The sequence below is a fragment of the Mustela lutreola genome, chromosome 1 (assembly GCF_030435805.1).
Source record: "Mustela lutreola isolate mMusLut2 chromosome 1, mMusLut2.pri, whole genome shotgun sequence".
In the NCBI taxonomy this organism is placed as follows: Eukaryota; Metazoa; Chordata; class Mammalia; order Carnivora; family Mustelidae; genus Mustela; species Mustela lutreola.
In genome coordinates, this window is record NC_081290.1 from 56,576,660 (window position 1) to 56,598,260 (window position 21,601).

The 21,601-nt window shown below is 38.8% G+C and overlaps 1 protein-coding gene across 1 annotated transcript in view; it reads left to right on the forward strand.

Annotated features, from left to right (window-relative positions):
* The window catches only part of TAPT1 (transmembrane anterior posterior transformation 1), a 65,482-nt gene extending 46,462 nt beyond the window's left edge, over positions 1-19,020 (forward strand). Inside the window, exons 5-14 of the mRNA XM_059165064.1 lie at positions 1,364-1,499; positions 2,826-2,923; positions 3,102-3,171; positions 4,368-4,448; positions 6,048-6,157; positions 8,216-8,275; positions 8,654-8,722; positions 11,524-11,600; positions 14,950-15,110; positions 16,864-19,020. Coding sequence (XP_059021047.1) covers positions 1,364-1,499; positions 2,826-2,923; positions 3,102-3,171; positions 4,368-4,448; positions 6,048-6,157; positions 8,216-8,275; positions 8,654-8,722; positions 11,524-11,600; positions 14,950-15,110; positions 16,864-17,081 — 1,080 coding nt within the window. The 3' untranslated portion in view covers positions 17,082-19,020. The remainder of the gene's footprint in view (positions 1-1,363; positions 1,500-2,825; positions 2,924-3,101; positions 3,172-4,367; positions 4,449-6,047; positions 6,158-8,215; positions 8,276-8,653; positions 8,723-11,523; positions 11,601-14,949; positions 15,111-16,863) is intronic.
* The last annotated feature ends 2,581 nt before the right edge of the window (positions 19,021-21,601 follow it).

Here is a 21,601-nt window from a genome sequence, read left to right on the forward strand (position 1 = left end):
CCCAAGTAGGATGCACCACATAGGATGCAGACAGTGTGGGTGAAGTGTGAAAGGCGGAGTAGTCATCCTCTCACAGAAAAGCCTGGGCTCATCTCGCTCCTTCTGTAGCCTACCAGTCTCCTTCACTGCCTTTCCTTTTAAGGTATTGCAGGTGATGCAAGCTTCTCCCTACCCCCACACGTAATGCATGTGCCCCTAGTTTACAAAACCCTCTACAGGGTGGCCTCAACACTGTTATTAGAGAATAGGCCTCAAGGAAAAGGGTCCACAAATTGCTGATCAGAATGGCTGAAATGCATATTCGCTTTGCAGACTATACTCGTTGATGTAGTTTTGGCATAGTGGAGATAAACCATCTCTGACCCAACCCCACTTCTTCCACTTACTGACTCACTGCCCTGGACATGGGTACTAGTTGCTGAGTGTCTCTAACTCTTCCTGTTTCATCTGTGAATGCAAGTGCTAGGGGAATTGTGAGTGTGTGGTAAAGCAGTGTATAGGCAGGGCTTAGCACAGTACCAGACATGTGTTGGGTGCCCCCTAAACAGTGGGTCACTATTATGCCTGCATTTGACAATTTAATTGAATTGAATTGAATCGAAATTTACTGTGTGCCAAGCACTGCCTTAGGCCCTGAAGATCCAGAGGTGAGCAAAGCCTGTTCTTAAGGAGCTTATGTTTTGCAGGTGGAAAAGAGACTGTAAACCAGGAGGTATTTGGAAGTGATAAATACCATAATGCAAAAGAACAGGGTGATGGATTAGAGACTGAGGGAGCCAGAGATCGACGGCCTGGGTGTGATTGTAACATTCTAGCCAAAGCCTGTATAATATATACTCTCCTTTCTTTTTTATGTGCTGCTTTTTTTCATCATACTCTATTCATGGAGATCGATACCTAAAAATGTCTTTTGGAAGTAAATCTGCATATTATATACTCTGTGATTAATCTAAAACAAATTAGAGTTACAGCTGTCTACAAATATTAGGTGCAAATACAGTGGGTCTTAAAAGACTTAAGTTCGAATCCTGAATCTGAATTTAAAGAATTAAAATCAGAAAGACTATGATTTTGATGTGCTTCTCCCTTTTATTTTTGCCACTATGTAATACTCTTCTTGTTATAAATATATAGCTAATTAGACAAAGTCTAATTCAAATAATGCAAGATTTCAAGCACTCACTTTGTGTCAGAGAGTAAAGAGATCCCTGCTCTTTTGTGGCTTGCCTTACAGTGAGATTTAAAAAGTCAGAGCTCCAGTATTTTTGAGTTGCATCTGAGTTTGAGTAACATATTTAGGTGGAATGTTAAAAAACACTTTTCAGAAAAAGAAAAAAATTTTTCCAATAATTTTTCTCTTTAGGTAGCAGATCGTCTGTTTTCATCATTTGGACAAGATATATTAGATGCTCTCTATTGGACAGCAACAGAACCTAAAGAAAGAAAAAGAGCCCATATCGGAGTGATTCCTCACTTTTTCATGGCTGTTCTCTATGTCTGTATCCTTTAGAATTACTGGAAATTTCAAGTCAGTACATATTCTACATTATTTTATTCGACTAGCTATTTCTCAAATTTAAAGGTGTATGTGAACGTGTGTGTGTGTGTGTGTGTGTGTGTGTGTGTCCTGAAGATTAATGTGAAATGTCTGCTTTCTTTTAATAAATTGGTTATAGTAGTTACTGTGAATTAAAAAGCCTCATGTATGTTTGATCCCTTTAACTGGTAGAAAACAGTTCTAGTCTCAATGTGACTGATTATATGGAAGAACTTGAGAAGCTAGGTTTGTATTTATACATACTTTATAGAGATCCACATAACTTTCATGCCCATACTGAAATTGTTTGGAAGTTATCTTTAAGCCTATGAATGTTTTGTTAAAATCTAGGATTTAAAATGTATGTGGTTCATCTAGAGGTAAAATTTGAAATTGTTTGGGGAGGAATTTTGGAATTTTTATCTCCTCTGCTCCCCACACCGCTTCTTAAAACTTTTCTTTTGAAAAGTTAAAGGCTTTACTATATAAACTGTTTGTGTGCATGTATGTAGCCATCTGTGTATTTGTACACACACATGCATAGTTACACTTAAGTTCCATATGGGGTCCAGATTCATTCACAGGAATGTGTACTGTCCCTGAATTTGTCATGCCTGAAAATATTGGATTAATACTTGGAAAGTTAAGGGGCTCAGTGGGAAGATTTCTATAAGCATAAAAGTTTGTTCTAAGTATGTGGAGTAAAACAGTGTTCTCATTTAAATAAACTATTCTATGTGCAATATGAATATAATTCTGCAACTTGTGAATATCTTCAAAAATGACATCTAAAGAAGAATCTCAATTATCAGACATTTCTTGTCATCTTACATCCCCACGCCAACGCCCTGCAGAACTGTAGAAGCCAGTTGCTTCCAGACTTCTACTTTGTGTTCTTTTCTATTCTAGAATGTAAATCAGCTAAGTCTCTTTTTTCAGTATTTACCATAGTTTATTCCACTTATTAGAAACTTTTTTGAGGGCCTGTTTCCCACATCTTTTGCCAAATGCCAGAAGTCCAGAAAGAACAAGATAACCATCTTCCAGGACTCACAGTCTAAGTGAATAGATGCCCAGAGGCTCATTTCTGCTTTTGTTTCAGGTGGGTCCTGTACATCTTAGCTGGCAGATTTGTATCAACTATAGCTAACAAGGTAATAAAACACTAACGCAAGACTGGATTTAGAAAGCATAATGATCCCTTCCATTGTTCACTTTCTAAATTGTATAGTTTCATATACTAATATGAAAACAGACAAGCTTTTTCCTTGACATCATTCACTGCTAGTTTTGCATGCAATTCTTATCATGGTTCAAGCAACAACTCTCAATGTGGCTTTTAACTCGCACAACAAGTCACTGCTTACCATCATGATGTCTAATAATGTAAGTATGAGATTTTATTTTATATTTTTGAGGTTATATGGGCACTTTAATGGCAATATTGTGGATGAATAAAATTATTTTTTAAATGTTATTTACTGTCCAGGAAATTTTATATGTATCTTGTCCATTTTTTAAACTGTTACAGTGATAAACGTGATATTTTTGTTTACTATTTCAGTTTGTTGAAATTAAAGGAAGTGTTTTCAAGAAGTTTGAAAAGAACAATCTTTTTCAGATGTCGAATAGTGGTACGTACACTTAGCTTCTACATGCAGCTTTATGCAGTATGATTTTGCAATTTATTTTGAATCTCTGTGTCACATTTCCTCTGGGCTACTGCTTCTTTGACTTAGCTGTGCTTTCTCTTACTCCCTTAACATCTTTACCAGGTTTTCTTATTATCATAGTTATTATAATCTCCAAATATTTCAATGTGATAGTTGTATAGCACCATACCATTCTTCCAGAGCTTGTTATTAACCCAAAAATTTCTTCATAGCAGATGATATTCCATTTCGTAGATGTAGAAACTAACACACAGAGAACATAGTTTGACTTCCCCAAGGTCACCCACACAAATGTCAAGAACCGAGTTATGACTGTAAACCTCAGATTGTCTCTCTGTGCTCACCTTTTTCATTTATGCCTTACTGGCTCCTTACTAACCCTAAGAAGAGTGAAAGCAAATCTGTCCCTGGAAACATTATCTTTTGTATCATAGTTACAAAAATCAAAGCAGCATAATGTCTTTGTTTTCAAAGTATAGCCTGTGGAACCCTGGAAGGGCATCCCTGAGACCCTGCAGTGAAGTTCACAAAGTCAAGAACATTTCATGAGAATATGAAGACATAATTTATCTCTCACCATGTTGACATGGGGGTGAAAGAGTCCTGATGAGATACCAGTACCCACCCCCCAGAGTGGCGAGTGGCTGCTCCCGTAGTCTACCACTGATAAACACTAGCAGGGGTACCAACTGACTGGTGTTCTCATACTTTGATGGGAAATACTGCATTTGCCCTGGTAGGTTCTTATACAGTTAAATGTTTGCCTGTTCTGTAACTTAGCAGTGAGAACACATTTTCACAAAAGACTTGTACAAGAAATACGGGAGCTTTATTCATAGCAGCCAAAAACTGGAAATAACCCAGTGTCTTTCAGTAAGAAAGCAGATAAACGAATGGTATAGCCATGCTGTGAAACACTATTCAGCTATTTAAACAGAAAAAAACACTGATATGTTCAACCATATACAAAACTGGAATTTCCATACCTGAATTGAGACATAAATGCCTTACCAATGTAACACCATCTTATATATAAAATAGTATATTTATTTTGCAGACATTTATATATAATTAGACTTTCGTCACGTTCTATAAGTTGTACGTGAGCTATATTATATTATTTATATATAGTACAGTATATTTTAATTTTTTTTCAGATATTAAGGAACGATTCACAAATTATGTGCTTTTGCTAATAGTATGTCTAAGAAACATGGAGCAGTTTTCTTGGAATCCAGGTATGTAACTGTTAGTAGATACGGTGCCTTCTAATTTTACTCTTTTTTTTTTTTTAAGATTTTATTTATTTATTTGACAGACAGAGATCACAAGTAGGCAGAGAGGCAGGCAGAGAGAGAGGAGGAAGCAGGTTCCCTGCTGAGTAGAGAGCCCGATGCGGGGCTCGATCCCAGGACCCTAGGATCATGACCTGAGCCGAAGGCAGAGGCTTTAACCAACTGAGCCACCCAGGTGCCCCTAATTTTACTCTTGAACCAAAAATCATTCTTTTACATGACTAAAGTGAATATTGCAGAGAACTTCAAAAACTTGAGCTGCCCCGCTCCTAGGGTGTTGGAGATATCTGTTTGGGTAGAAGGGATTGAGCATGTTCCCCGTGGTGTGGTAGGTGGGGGGTGGTGGGTGGAATGCGTCACTATGTGAAGTAGTCTTTGGCCCATCATTTCCTGTAAACCTCACAGTGTCTCTAGAGCTGTGTATTCCATGGGTGAGTGGATGCTGCTGGGCACTGCAGCCTCTTTGTTTCTTTTCTTAACTGTGGTGCCCTGGGGTTATCTAAATGCAGTTGGCTTTTTTTCATTTTCATGGTTCGCCAGAAGAACTTTTGTTCTTTCTTAACATTTGTCTTTTACTCATTCACTGCCTCTTATTTAGCATTTTGAATAAGGATAAATTGAAAAAAAAAAAAAAAAAAGATACAAGACAGTACATTTTGTTACTTACACATTTTTAAATCAAGGCTGATAGGAAGTTGTTAAGATTCTATGAATTTTCATTATCCAATCACATAATAGGCATTTCCATAAAGCCAGGCACTGTAGCACACATACAGAGTCCTAAGATAGACATAGGACTCCCAGGCTGATAGTAGAAATCTGCAGGTAATTATAACAGTCTGGCAGTGCTGAGTGAAGTTGGTGGGAAATGGATGGCCATGTCTTGTGTAATTGAGAGTTTTTTCATGTCTGTCATTTTTATGCAACCTCATTCTTTAGGACCGAGATTATACTTTGCATTTTATTTATTACCCTCAATGCCGTGCACATCCCAGGCTTTTAATAACTTCTTCTTCATTTATTTTGATTCATTGCTAGTTTTCAGATACCTGTGAAAAACCAGAAGCAGATGTTAAATGAGATATGTGATCTTGGAAATATATTTCTAGAAGTTTTTTCCCAGTATCTTTAATTCATAGTGATAAAGAGGGGAGGAGATTATTCAGTTGACTTCAGCACATGTCCCTACTAGCTATTTACTGTCACAATAGGCAGCTATCAAATTAAAGGATTTTATGACAAGCCTGGTTAATTAGCCGTCCTACCAGTGTGCCGGCTCCGTTTACCTCTTTGTCCTGCCCCTCAAGGGTTTAGCACAGAGGAAATACAGAATAAAGAGCTGTTGATTGAATTATCCTTTAATTTGATAAAATACAGCTCTTGTGATAATTGAATGCTAGTTTTGTCTCTTATCATTTATTAACAACATTATAGTTAAGTTCTGGAGATTTCAGATTTCTATGGCAGCCTGTGATATTATGGTTTAAGATGTTCTATTCATATTAAGAGATTTAATTGTCTCTTTTTCCCTGTCCTTTCTAGATCACCTCTGGGTGTTGTTTCCAGATGTCTGTATGGTGATTGCATCAGAAACTGCTGTGGATATTGTAAAACATGCCTTTATCACCAAATTCAATGACATTACCGCAGATGTATGTATTTTAATAAGCAAGCAATTCAGTGTTTAATGTTGACTTCAGTGAAAATTGTTACAGCCACCCTAGAAAACAGTGTGGAGTTTCCTCAAAAGGTTAAAAATAGAACTACCGTATGACCCAGCAATTGCACTACTAGGTATTTATCCAGAGGATACAAAAATACTGATTTGAAGGGGCACATGCATCCCAATGTTCACAGCAGCTTTATCATTAATAGCCAGATTAGGGAAAGAGCCACAAATGTCCATCGACTGATAAATGGATAAAGAAGATGCGCACACACATGCACACATCAAAAAAAATGAAATCTTTCAGTGACAATGGATGGAACTAGAGTGTGTTATGCTAAGCAAGACAAGTCAGAGGAAGACAAATACCATATGATTTCACCCATATGTGGAATTTAAGAAACAAAGCAGTTGAACATAGGGAAAGGGAAGGAAAAATAAGATAGAAACCGAGAGGAAGGTAAACTGAGGGTTGCTAGAGGGGAGGTCGGTGGAGGATGGGATAAGTGAGTGATGGGTATTAAAGAGGGCACTGTTGGGATGAGCAATGGGTGTTATATGTAAGTGACGAATCACAAAATTCTGCTCCTGAAACTAATACAAGAGTATGTGTTAACTAACTTGAATTTAAATTAAAAGAAAACAAAAAATAGTAATTATGAAAAGTAATATTCATGTAAAAAGCAATATTAATATTAAGTAATGTTCTTAATATTATAAAGATATAAATATTATAAAATATTATAAAGATGTAAAATAAAGCTAGGTTTATTCCATTTATTAACACAAGAGTACTACTTTGAAGTTAGAATTATATTTTTAAATTTTGAAAAATTGTTATACTACAGAAAGTATGTTATTTAAATACTGAACGGTCCTGGTTCCATACTGTTTTGTGGAAGTATAATTTGGGTAATAGATCAGGTCGGAGTAGAGTGTCACTAACTCAGAATCATGATAAATTGTTAATATTATCATAGTCTGTGTACTTTAAAAACTTATAAAAATCACCTTGTTTCTTTTTAAGCATAGACTATCAAACCTTTTCTCTCTGGCTAGATTTTTTTTAAGTATTTTGTATTTAAAAATTGATTCTTTTTCTGTGATTATAAATTTCTGTGTAGTTATAGAATACAAGAGCCTTATATTTTTTGGTGAAAGCAGTTAGGAGATTTGCTTTATGTTTCAACCAGCGTTCTGTGGAGTTTCCACAAATAGATGTGTGCTGTAGGCCCATTGTACACAAAGCATGGAAGCTCTCAGTGCCTTCCCTATTCCTACCTCAGCCCCAAAATGAATATTCATTTGGACAGTTTCCTAGTTTTTATTTGGGTTGTACTTTGTCTTACTGTGGTACTATTTCAAAAAGCAGAGATTTAAAATCTAATGTGGTTGCAATTGCTAGAATATGATTTGATTAAGAGTTTCTGAATGCTTTAATAAACTTAAATAAGATTTTGTATTCTTTTGTAAAGCACTGATCAAGTAATTTCACTGTTGACTCTCTTGGTTTCCTCAGTACAAAATAGTTGGCTTTCCATAGGATCATTTTCTCATTATCTGAAGGCAAAATTAATAAACTTGATTCAAGCACTTAGTGCAGTTTTAGTGAAATGACAGTTTCCAGTGCCTTTGTAAATGTTACCTCTTCGAACTCAGTTTTACATCTTGCTTAGTACCCATTGTTTGAATGATATATCATTTTCGTAATAATAATTTTTTAAACTGTGCATTTAAAATTTAAAAATTATTTTATATGTATTATACTACTTAAATAACCACTCTTCCCTAGATTCTAAACTCTCAGGATCATAATCATTGACTATTTATCCCTCTTTGAAAAAAAATCTCAGCCTCAGGTGGGGCTGAGGCTGTTTTACCTTTACTGTAGGAAAACAGAGAAGCACTATCCAGATGTCTGTTTGGCCATAAGCACTTTTTCCCTGGTTAATTATTAAATGTTTTCATCTACAAAGTCAATTAAGTCTTTGTACATTATACATTGCATTATATCACTTAATATTTCACTTTTATTTGTCTTTAGGTCTACAGTGAATACAGAGCCAGCCTTGCTTTTGACCTTGTTAGCAGTCGACAGAAAAATGTGAGCATTATATTGAATACAGAGTCCAAAATTACCTGAACAATGGTTTAATTTAGCGTGGAATATTGGTTAAGGGAAAGTTGTATAAACTGCAACTTCCTACTTATCTCTATTCTCGACACTATGTTTGTAACTTAGTAAAATAATGACAGTACTTAATATTAAATAAGGTGTGATTTCTGTAGCATATTAACTGTTATACAACTTTGGATTTAGAACTTCTTAATGAACATTTAGATTCCCACATTTTACTCAATTATATAATAGTTGTCGGGATCTCTTTTTGTGCATAGCCTCACCCATTGAGAACATCTGCTGGTGGTAAGTGGAAGTGAACTTTTGCGATGCCATAAATCCTTCTTTGCTTTCTCTGTGCAGGCATATACTGATTACAGTGACTCTGTGGCACGGAGGATGGGGTTCATCCCTCTCCCATTGGCTGTTCTAGTAAGTTCATACTTTTTTTGCTTTTCTACAGTGAGATAGCTGTTATGATAAAGTATTAACAAATGGATTATTGAGAAGTTTATTTCAGACGGACCTGATACAAAAACTAAAGGTAAATGACTTGGAAGGAAATTATAAGTTATGGTATTATTCTTTTGGATTTTGAGCTGTGCAACAGATGAGTAATTTTAACAGATATTTTATGTAATGGCTTTCCTAGTAATGAGAGTACTCATTTTTGCTTATTCATTTGGCAGAGATTTTTCTTTTTGAATGGAAATGTCTAGTGTAGGCATTGGTGCGACCACTGTAGCATGTGTTAGCGGAAGTATAAGAAGTCTATCCAACATTTCTAAAAGGCAGTTTGACAGTATTATGCTTTGATGCAGTACTTGGAGTTCTAGGGATTTATCCTAAGAAAATAGTTATAAAAAGCACATGATGATTTATAGGCAAGATTATGCATCACAGTGGCATTTATAATAATAGAAATTTGAAAGTCATGAAATAGGTTAAATAAATTTTGGTATACTCAAATGAAGACATAGTTTCTATCCATTATAGTCACTTTTTACAATTTTTGCAGAGGTTTTTCAATGAAAATTTTTCCTGTTATACTCAGAAAAAATATGTATACATATTAAATATTAGCACTGAAATGTATTAAATCAATCCAAAAAATAGTCACCAACTTTGAATATTTAAATGAATTGCTCAGAACAGCCTTGCAAAAAGTTACTAGCCACATCAGGCCATAATAATGTTTGTTAATTAAGATTTGCTGGCCATACCTGTATTTGATTATGTTCCTCATTGGCTACCTAGTCTCACATCAAAACAAATGCAATCGTCTTTTTGCCAAAGGACATCTAGAGTTCTCATGTAGATGCAGTGTCATGGAAGCTAACTAACATGTATAAAGAAGTTGTAAGTGATACCAACTGTATTTAGCCCAGCTTGCCTGACCTTTTTTAAAGGCTGGGAGATTAGTAGATTTAATGTTATGAAAATTTCATTGTGACTCTCCAGAAAACCACATCCTAAATGTTTTCAATTCTATTAATAACTTATTTGTTATATAATAATATAGCTTTCTTTTTCTGGTAAAAGGAGCTTCTAGAATTTTGGAAAAATAGAATATTTTAAAGAGTAAAATTGTTAAAACAATTGATAAAATGTTAAATCTTTCTACATTTGTTACCTACAACTGGAAACATGATACATATACTATAAGGATAAACCTAGGTTGCCTGACTGAGTTTTTATTTTTAAAGGATTGGTTAAATGATTGGATTTAAATGTGGCCCTGCTTTGCCAAGTAGTAGTAATTTATTTGCCAGAAAACTCTATTCATAATTAGTATGGATTTTCTAATTTAGTATTTTTTAAATTTTTCTCTGGCCTTTGTTTTATTCCTTAAATGAGTTTTTATAATTGATGTACCAAAAGATTTGAGTTTAGCTAATAATTGATTAGTGAAATGCTTTTGGAGAACCTACCGCATTTTCAGAGGGGATCATGCAGTTAGGCAGTGATCCAGCAGGTCTGCTTCTGTTGCACTTTTCTCACAGAGCTCCAAAGTGACCCCGTAGCTTTGGCAGCCATCTGGAAACCTTAAAGAATACTCCGAGGCCTTTTTAAGGCCCACAAGTGGCAGTATTTCTCCCTTCAATGAAATCATATCCAGGAAGAGTAAAAGAAATGATATATTAAGGTCTCATGGAAATTAAGCTTTGCACTTATGTACCTTAAAATTACTTAATAACATATTAGATAAAAATGAAATCATTTAAGCCTTGAATGCAGCAGTTGGCTTGCCTTTCGTATTCATCAGTAAAATCCTAGAGCCACATTAACTTCCATCACAAATACTTGTACAGCAGGTCTTCTCTGCATTAGAGCCTGTGACAGAGACAAGGACTTCCATATCAGTCTTCTTGTAGTGGACCTGTAGTGAACATGTGACAGTTTCCTTGATCTCTACCCAGTTGTTCTTTTACTAAAAGCATTTGTAAAATATGGTTTAAAATGTGTCTTATGATATTTAAGACATTCTAGTGGAGTTCCACTTGATAATAGCAACATTGCTGGATAAGGCCCATTATTTTCCCAGACTTTCCATTTCCATGCGGCAGCCTCCGTAGACCCTGAAATGCAGACACATTATTGAGCCGAACCTGTAATGTATAAATATTTTCCAGTGACAGACCCACAAGATTTATTCAACACACTTCCAAGGACAATGCTGTGATATTACTCATTTTTTAACAATACAAAGCTCCTAAGGCTCCCTTTTCTCTCTCTCTCCCGTAAGTCACTGTGAGTTCCTAAAAAGAGTCCAGGAAAGACAAAGCAAGAATAAAGAAAGTGCTCACTATGTGGTTTTAGCTCTGATGGGCACATATGCAGCAAGATGGATTTATTTGTATTTTCCAGAGTGATTTTCATTTTAAAAAATCAGCTGATTTGCATCTCTGTGGGGTACAACTAAATGTGTCATTCATGAACCTAGATATAGTGCTTGACTTCAGAGAATCAGCAAGCAGCTGAATGTGACATTCACCACAGGAATCCTAGATTTGCCTGAACAAGTCTACCTCAGATGTTTTCATAAGCAGCCACATGTTCATACAATTGAAAAACCTAGGACTACCTGCTTGGATTTAGACAAAGTCCACAGGAGTATAACTAAAATGTTGAAATCAGCATGGAGAAGTCTTTATTTAAATATTAACTAATAACTCTGTGGTTGTATGTTTTGTTTGTGTATTTTTTGTTTGTTTTGATTTGTTTCTGTCTAGCTCATCAGAGTTGTAACAAGCTCAATTAAAGTGCAAGGAATCCTGTCTTATGCCTGTGTCATACTCTTCTATTTGGGGTAAGATTAACTATTCTGGAATATGGTTTTGGTTGTACAATAAAGTATATATGCAAGATATAGTGGAAGTTAATTGCAACCAAATCACCCTCCACCTATTCTCACTGACCCAGGGCTCCCTTAACAGCACATACCTCCAGATTTGTTCATGACTTGGTGAGAGTCAAAGAAATATGCTGCTGTTTGGTAATAGTATTAATAGCACTTTAGATTTTATTTTAATTTTCAGCAAAATCAGTTAAAGCTCTTTCTGCTTAGGATTTCAGTTGCACTCCTATTTCCTTTCACAATAAAATCTGCCATTACAACCAGACATTTTCCTGTGTTTAAAAACATCTTTAACTCAGTGAATCCATGGGGCTCTCCCCAACAAGGTTTTGCTCAGGTTCTAGGAGTCAGGTTGCCCCCCTTGCCATCAGGCCTCTGTCCCTGCATTGTCTCCCAAGCCACGTCATCAGTCCCTTGATTGGTGGCTGTGGTTTGACACTGAGCACTTGGGAAACTGTGTTGAGGCAGGAAGTCCAGGGCCTTGATTTCTCCTAGAGCCTGCCCCTTCTTCATACTACAGGGACTGACTCACAGATTCTAAAGCTCAAGGAACCACACACCTCTCTCAGTTCGACATTTAAAACCATGAGATCCTGCTTCTCTGGTGCAGATGCTCACATAGCGCTCCAAAGTTCTTGGCTTTGTGCCTTGCTCATCAAGGGCTGTTGCCATAATTGCTCTCATCTTTACTTAACAAAATATTCTTGTGTTTTTCTTTTGACCTAAACTAGGAAGTAAAGCATGTGTATGCAACATTGAAAAACTTTTTTTTAGTTACAGTTGTGTGTGTGTAATTCACCAAAGTGGACATGCTTTAATCTGAATGACTGAAAATTTACATCCCTCCCTTCCCCGCACACCTCATCACTGTTCCCCTTGATAGTCCACGGAGGCCCAGCGGCTCACCGACCTTTCTACTCCACTCATTTCTCCTTAATACTTTATATCAAGGTAGTGCCCAAATTATCTTCCCCTCCTTCAAAATCTTTCCCAGACTGCCTTTTCCCTGAAACCTCCTTTACTCTCTGACCTCACCATCCCAGGACTCTCTCCTGAGTGTGGGCAAGTCAGATTTCAGTTGCGCCTTCTGGCACACAGTGCTGGACTGTCTCCCCACTGCTCCAGGTTCCACTTTTTTCCCCTCAGACTTGCCATGGCCGACCTGCAGGAGGAAGGCCAGCGGCCTCTGCCCTCCTGCGGCCAACATGCCTCAGTGAGCACTTGCTAGGCACCAGGTACTGGTCCCAAGGCCATGCCTTTGTGGCACTGAAATTCTAGTGGAAAAATAGGCAACAACTAGAAAAGCAAATCTCTGTAAGGTGACAGTTTGTAGTAATTATCAGGAAGAAAAATAGGGTAGTGTAAGGAGATGGAGAATAGCTAAAATACTTGCCTTCCAGCAACCGTTACAGAAGGGACTCGGCAGCCCTCAGAAGGGCTCAGGTTCTGGCTGAGGGAAGGAGGAAACCCTGGAGGCTTCCAAGCAGAAGAGGGCTAGGTCCAGCTGGCTTCCGGCCAGGACCACTCTGGCGGTTGTGTGGAGAATGGCCTGGAGTGTGGCAAGAGAAGAAGCAGACCTCAGGCCAAGTCAGGAAGCGGTTACGGGTCTCCTGGGGACAGGGGACTATGGCAGCCACTCCAGTGGTAGCACTTGGAGTGCTAACACTTTGTCAGCTGGTGCATATGCTGAAAGTAGAGCCAGACAGGACTTGCGGGTGAATGATGGGATGTGAGGTGTAAGGGAACCAAAGGAATCAAGTGTGATTGCAGGGTTTGGAGCCCAGGGAATGAGGGTAACGGAATTACCATTCTGCGATAGGGAAGCCTGTGAGATATACAGGCAGGTGTGGTTTTGTGGGGTTTTCTTCCTTGTTTTGGAAGGTTCGGTTGGAATCAAGAGTTCAGGCTTGGCTTTAGTAAGTTTGAAATCCTTTTAGATATCCCCAAGGTAGGATGAGGAAAGCAAGGAAGGTATAAGAAAGGAGTTCCGAGCATAGTTGGGTCTGAGGGTAAATTGGGGAGTGTTTTGCACGTGAAAATCCTTAGGGTCATGGATCCATGTGAGGTCCTCCCTGGATATTTGCTTTCTTCTCTCCTGGAGGGGAGAATCTAGGGGCAGTGAAGGAACCTCTTTGCTTCTTTCTTTGACCTCCCTGCCAGGCCCCTCCTTAGCCTCGCCCCCCACTGATTCGCAGTTTCCTGTCATTGCCAGGATCTCACCTCAGCCATAGAGATAGCAGCCGCTTCATCATTCACAGTAATACTGTTAGTGGGGTCTGGGGTGTCATTTAAGATCCCCCATACATAGGAAGGTACCAACGTGAAGGATTGAAGGATACTTTTTCAGAATTTTTTTGCCAGATTTGTATCAGATACCTTAAAATGTCATATACATTTTGGCCCCAGAAATTCCAATTCTGTCATAGCTATCTACACAGTTATCTTAAGGAAATACAGATTCAACCTAAGTTTTCCTGATTAGAAACTTTTAAATAGAAACAAAATACTGGAAATAACCCAAATATGCAGAAATTTAGGGCATTAGTGGGCTTTGTTATATGATAACTCAAACAGTGAAATATTATATTAAAATAATGTCCCTGAGGAACATTAACTGGTAGGGAAAATATTCATAATAATATATTGTTATGTAAAACAATAACATTTAATAAATTAGCAAAATTGGTTGACATTGCTGTATGCCAGGTACTATTCTGAGCACTGACTGGAATCATCTCTGGATTTGTGGCCAAGAAGTGCACCCAGGTCCACACAGGGTCTAAGCAGTGAGTCAGGATTTGAGTTCGAACACTTGGGCATCCAGAATCTGCCCTGGCCCCAAACTCCAGCCCCTACTGACTTGTAAAATAGACCCCATTCCTAAATAGTGGAAAAAGTACAGATTAGTATAAACTCATCATAAAAATGACCAAAACATAGTATATCAAATGTCACAGTGAGTAACGCTGGACTCTGGGATTAGAAGTTATTTTTTATTCATCTGCATTTACAAAATACATTTGTTTTGCAGTGAAAGAATAAATGTTAAATAACTTGGTACCAGGTAAAACTTCTGAGTGGTACAATTTCTTGTTGTAATGAGAACAAAGGAATTGATCAGGCACTTTCCCTTGATGTAAAGAATCCTCACTGAAAACTAGCCCATCCCAGACTTTGGCCTCCGGCTTCCAGGCCCATGCTCCTCACCTGGCCCAGTGTCCTCTCGTTAGCAGTGGTAGGAGATGGCGTTCACGGTGATTGAGATGAATTCCAACTGTGGTTTGTTTTTTTCTGGTTTTAGGTTGATATCCCTGAAAGTACTTAACAGCATCGTGCTGTTGGGGAAATCATGCCAGTATGTGAAGGAGGCCAAGATGGAAGAAAAGTTGTTTAATCCCCCTCCAGCCAGCGCACCAGGCAAACCACCTAATAAATCACAGAACAAATGCAAACCCTCTCAAGGTACATTTGGTTCCTTCCATCACTTGTATGAATCATTTTCCAAAGAGTTAATGATCTGAATTCTCTTAGTAAATCATCATTTGGTCAGTTTCACAATGCTTTCAAGAATTGATTTCACTTTGCTGAGTTGTTTTTAATGTTTATATTTTAGATCTCCTCACAGATACACCTAATGCAGTGCTCTGAGTTTTTACATTTGTTCTTTGTCTAGGAGTTGATCCTTGAGCGCCTGCTACACAGCAGGCCCAGGCGATACAGCAGCTGGAAAGGCAGGCAGCACTGATTCTGACTTGTTGGGGAGACAGGGAGGAAGTGAGGGGGCAGTCATGCTGTAGAGAAAACTAAAGCCAGGTCTGGAAAGGGAACGTGACTGGGAGTCTGGAGCTCCCCTGGCCAAGGAAAGGGCACCTTCCCAGGCAGACCACCAGCAGCATGTGCCAAGGCCCAGGGTGGAAACCAGCATGTGCTGGGCATGCCGAAGGACCACAAAGGCCAGGTGGCTGGTGTGGACCCACCCCATGGGAGAGGGACTAGAGAAGGAGTCAGAGAGGCCCCCTTACTGCCATGCAGACTGTGACTTTTACTGTGTGGGAAGGATCTGTTTCACGGGTGGGAAGTGCATTTGAGACAAGGGTCTCAGTGTCCGTATAGGGTGTTTTGGAGATCAGACCACAGTCCAGACACCATTCAGGAAGGTGTTGCAGAACGAGTAACTTGAACCAGCTGATGTTTTAAAAGGATCACTCTCCAGCTTTGTGGAAAGGAGACTCAAGGAGAGTGAGCTCAGAGACAGAGACCAGCCGGGAGGTTGCCTGGCTCAGAATGGGGCTTAGTGGTGTGAGCAGGGAGAGCTGGCCAGATTCCAGATAGATCTGGAAGAACACAGGATTTGCTGATGAGGTTTCACAACGGGAGAAACAGAGTGAGGGGTGATTCTAGGGCTGCTGGCCTGGAAGATTTGGAGGAAGAAGTGGGACACTGATGTAGTTTTTGTCATTTGGTGGCAGTTCCTTGTCTGTTCCATATCTGTTCTTGTGACTTTTCATTTAAATGGCTTATTTTTAAGTACGTGGAGCCTCTGTGTGCCAGGTAATAGACACAATACTGGAGATACAGAGATAAGAAATCGTGCCTGCAGGGCCTCACAGACTGACCAGGGAGATGGCAAAAGTGAATAATGCAGAGGGGAGCGGGTTGTTGACAGGCATCGACAGGCCAGGAGAGGCTCCCTTCCTGGAGGTGGTGATGCCTGAACTAAATCTCAAGGGGTAGAAGAATTGGGTCCAGGTGAAAGGACCTCTGCTTTGGACTTCCCGTAGGTAGAATGCTCAGGGTCTGCTAAGGCATCTACACAGAAGAGGTTGGATGTCCTAGGGTCTGCCTCACCTTGACGTCCTGATTGTAGCAGCCAGTGCTGACTTTTCGGGCTACAGTCATATTAGGACTTGGTCATGTAGGAGGGAGTTTGTTGTATGGGAGTTCTCATCTTCCCAAAATCAGGTAGTGGTGTTAGTTGTGTGATAGGATCCACGTAATAGCCTTTCTGTAAAAGTTTAATCAAACAAATGGCGTAGCCTCAGAGTTTCATTATAAACTATGACTGCTTTATATGCCCCAGGCTATTTGGTGATCACTTGCTTTACCTAAAAGTATGGATGATGGACACTTCTTTCCATTACCACTCTCTTGGTAAGTTTGTGTATAAGTTGGGGGAAAAATCCTTTTCTAATTAGTTGGATCTGTTTTTCCACAGAAGAAAACCTGTCCGCTTCAGTCACGAGCCAGCCTGTTCATCCAAAGGAAAATGTCATCCCATTACTTGTGGCAAGCAGTTCTGATCAGTTTCTGACCACTCCAGATGGCGATGAGAAGGACATAACGCAGGAAAGCTCTGAATTAAAGCACAGATCCTCAAAGAAAGATTTGTTAGAGGTAGACAGGTTCACAATCTGTGGAAACCGAATCGACTGAACTCTGCGGCCTCTTGTGCCCAAGATGCAGAGTCCCGGGGCAGGAGATGCTCTGCTCCCAGGATGGACAGATGCAAAAAATGGCACTTAAATATTTATTTAAAAACTTAAATTATTAATGGAAAGCGAATCTTAATATCTTTCTTCCAGTAATGAGGTTTGGCTGCCACTCACGCCACAGAAAAGTAGCGACCTCCAGCCTGGACTCTGGAAGTCTGACTGGTTGGAGGAGCCCCTCCTGCTCGGCAGGGAGCAGTCACCCCCGGGCCTCACGGGCGAAACGTCAGAATCACTCTGCTTCGTCAGTCCGCGCTTCCAGAACATCGAATTTTGCCTCAAGGCCTCTTCAGTATAAGGATATACCTGGAAAACTGTGAAGCTTTTCCCATGACATTACCTTTCTAGTCCCGTACTATTTTCACAAACAGTTTTCAAACTGTATTTCATCTGCCAAAGCATTAAAAAAAAGTAATTAAACTTAAGTCAAGATAAATGTTCTTACCACCAGAATAATCCTTGAAGATGTATCTGAATTAATCAGAATAAAAAGCTACCTAAAATAATTCATGATGAATAGTAGCATTTTATAGGAAAAAAACCCTAAGCCAGTTTATTTAAAAAATATTCATTACTGAAGGTTGCATCACGGAGAAAAATGTTTCATAATTTTTCAGTTTACTCTTTAAAGCAAAATGTGAGCTGTGTATTGTTCCATTGCAATGGATAAAATAGAAATACCCTTACAAAAAGGCACTTTTTTATACTGTAAAAGCAGAGCAGTGTTAACTTTAATGTATAGTTAACTGGTTTCGCTTTAAAACTAATTGCTTCATAAATTGTTTTGGTTAAAAGAATTTGGTGTTGAATGGGCTGAAGAACTGTCAGTGTACAAAATCCAAAGGTGTCAACTTTAACAGAGTTTTTTAAAGTGACAGCTTTAAAGTGAATACTCTAAATGGTTTGGGCAGCGTCTTGCTTAGACTTAATAAAACACGGGAGTCCTGCTGATTGGAGCATCCGTGGGGGTGCCTGTGCTGGGGGCTGCGTGTTTGGGCTGCAAGCGCAGCTGTTGGGGTTGGGGGGAATGAGGTGTGTGTGTTTGGACGCTGGGAACAGCAACCAAAAGGTGCTTTTTGGTTTTGTTTGAGATCGAGATTTCCGTTTCTGCTTAATTACTAGTTTGTGGCCCACATCATGGGCCAAGTCATTTCCCACCACAGTTTTATCTTGGGAAACCTTTCTGCATTTTCATAAAAATGTTATAGCATCTCATTTCAAAATGTGCAGATGTTACTGTTAACTGTCATTTCCTTTGATGCTTTCATGTTGAAGTTCAGCTCTTGTGCTGACACTTCAGGCATATGATATGCAGAAGGTAAATTTTAGGGGTTCCATCTCTTTCCTGGGTGAAATACAAAGCACGCTTGAATGTTTTGGCTTCTTTGGCTTCTGTATAAATACAGAAGTGAATCTTAATGTTTTGCATTAACTAACGAAATAGGAAGATTAATGTTCACGTAGGGTAAAAGAGGATATCATACCGAAATGCTTTTGTGAAACCAGGAAGTATTTTGAGTTAAAAATGAAGACTCGTGTTTTGTGTATGTTTCAACAAAGTCCCATTTTAGAATTCTTGCATCCATCTCCTCTTCACCACCAAAAGGAACAGTGTCCACCTTTATGGACTAGTTTGGGGGAAACTTTGCCAAATATAGCCCTGATCAGAGCAAGAATATGATTTGGGTATATCTGTCAATTCAGCTTGAATTATCCTGTTACTATTGTGCTGTCATTTTCGGAAGATTTCATTTCCTTTGCAGAATCTGTTGGGAGTTTGGAATGATGTTCATTTCTTCTGTTAAAATGGCATTCAGTACTAATTTTATAAGTGCATCTTGTGTGAAACTCAATAAATTCAATTTTGTAATCTTTTTTAAAAAGGTCACTGAATTTATTTTAGTAATGTTATATTTGCTAAAGTAAATTTCCCACTCTGTAATAAGAATTTACTTCTAATTTACAACTGACAAGTCTGTCTAATTTGAATTCTTCTCTCAGTCTTAATGATGGCAAAATGTTGGATTTTTGTCCTGGTGAGGGGAAGGCTGGTACTTGATCAAAGACCATTTCCTATCTCTCAGCCAATGGAGACACTTGGATTTGACAAGTGTTTTGAGTGTCACACAATGTGTTTTTGACATCTGAGAGTCAAGTTCAAGACAGAGCTTTGCTTTTAAAAAAAAAAAATTTAAGCACAACATTGGTCAGACTCTAATTAGCTTTTCCTTTGGAACAGAACCATAAACCTCAAGGATCATTCAGGATCTTGTCCAAATTTTTTAGTACTTTGTACTTCTGTACTTCGGCTGCTGTTGAAACTGTACTCATTATATGTATACATGGAAGAAACGTGTTGTAATTAGATCCCCAAAACATTTCTGCCACTGCTGCTAACTCAGCCGAGGAGAGTATTAGTTCACAAAGTCATTTAAAATCACTGCATTTCGATATTTTTCATTTATCTATTCTTCCAACAGGGATTTATGAATCACCTTATATGTGTCAGGAGGCTTTTCTAAGATGCTGGGATTAGCAGTGAACCCAGCTCCAGCTCTTCCGGAGAAGACCAGTAGTAAACAAGTCAGTAAGACAACATCTCCTGGAGATACATTGCCTAATGACCAGAAGACCTTTTAGGTTTATGTCAGATCTAAAATAAGTATGGTTCTTTAACATTTTATAGAAGTCTGGTTTTTTTCCTATTGTATTTTTGTAAAATAAAATATTATGTAGCAGTTTCACAGGACTTCTATAAGATAGAAATTATATATATATATATATATATGTGTGTGTGTGTGTGTGTATATATACACATATATATATATATTTTTTTTTTTTTTTCTTTTAAACTAAAGACTGCCAATCGTCCATCAGAATCTGTTCTGTTCCATAGACAGAGTTTCAGTGCAGCAGTTGGGGATCACATCCCTGAGTCCTTGCTGTTGCTCACGGCCTAGAGACATTCCCACCAAGGGAAAGAAGTCAAAGGGCTCTATGCCATCATGGACACCCTTCCACCTTCTCTCCCCTTCCCACCAACTGGAACCCAAAGAAGGTATGGCTTTGCCCCAACCATGCTCTGTGTCCTTAGGATGGCAGAGCTGCAAGAGGATGGATCCTGGGTCCCTGAATGCCTCTGTGGGACAGAGTACCCTGTCCACTAGGAGCACTCAGCTTTGACTATACATGAGAGAGGAAAAAACGCCCTTGTTTCTAAACTACTGAATCCAGAAGGTCTGTATCATAGTCTAAATTAATACACTACACTCAGGAATCTGGAAGGGTCTATTTAAAGATCTTCACACAATGGAATGAGGTGTTTGACCTCTAAAACACGTTCTCCTGAAAACACTCTGGATTCTCATTCGTACTCTGTAGGGGAAAGCTAAAGGTGGCTGTGTCCCACTCATTCAGAGGTCAGACTCCCAGCACCCTTGGCCATCTTGAACTGAACCTTAAAATTTGCTCATAAATGGTAAACTCCTATTTGTTCATATACTACTGGTCAGATAATGCCTTGCTCCTCATCACTCGGAAGATTGTACAGGAAGGGTGAACAATGGATCTAGTGTAACAGCACAGAGAAATGAAAGCAAAGGAGTGAATATATCCAAAAAGCAGCAAAAATACAGTCATCTGGGACCAGTTTGAGGCAAATGGTTCTAAGAGATTGCTTGAAATATTCCTGTGTTAGGTTCAGTGTGATATGTGGCATTCGTGAGTGCCTGAGACGTTGAGGATGGTTTGGGTCATGTTGAATCTGCTTGAGACCCGTCTACAATTGAGGAGGAAGTTGTTAAGAAAATTAGCATTTCAAGAGAGTTTTAGTGATCTGCAAAGTTGGCTTACAGGAAGCAGCTCAGTTCGTGTTCAGCAGTGTTTGCTTGTTCTAAATTTCAATAAGAAAAGATAACACATACTGGCAGCTTAGTTAAAGGGCCGTTTTGGCCTGGTGCAGTAAAGGTGTATTGGAAGTTGTTTGATACTTAATGAAAAAGAAGGGTAAGTATCTGCACAGTGTGTTTTGCTCTCAACTTGGCAATTTTCTTTTTGGCAGATGAGGAAGGGCAGTGGGGGGAGGGGAGTCTTGGGGTACAGGGGGCACTTTTTAAAAAAGACTGGATCAGGAATTGTAGAATGTACAAGCTCTTGAAGGGTGAATTGCCTGTAATTGTTTTTAGTAAGCATATTCTACTTCATTTTAGATATGTCTGCGTAAGAATGCAAACACTGGGAAATCGCTATAACATCAAGGTTAACCAGATAGAGTGAAATACAAGAAAAATGCATAAATATCTTGTAGGGCTTGATTTAACACATATTAATTGCACAGTCACTTTGGAAAGCACAGACGTAAATAAGCTCTGCTCTGCTCTAAGGTCCAGTGGGCAGACTGATGGTTGAACTGGCTTGGCAATTCTAGTCCCGCGAGCTACGTGCTGCAAAAACATGGGTACTGGT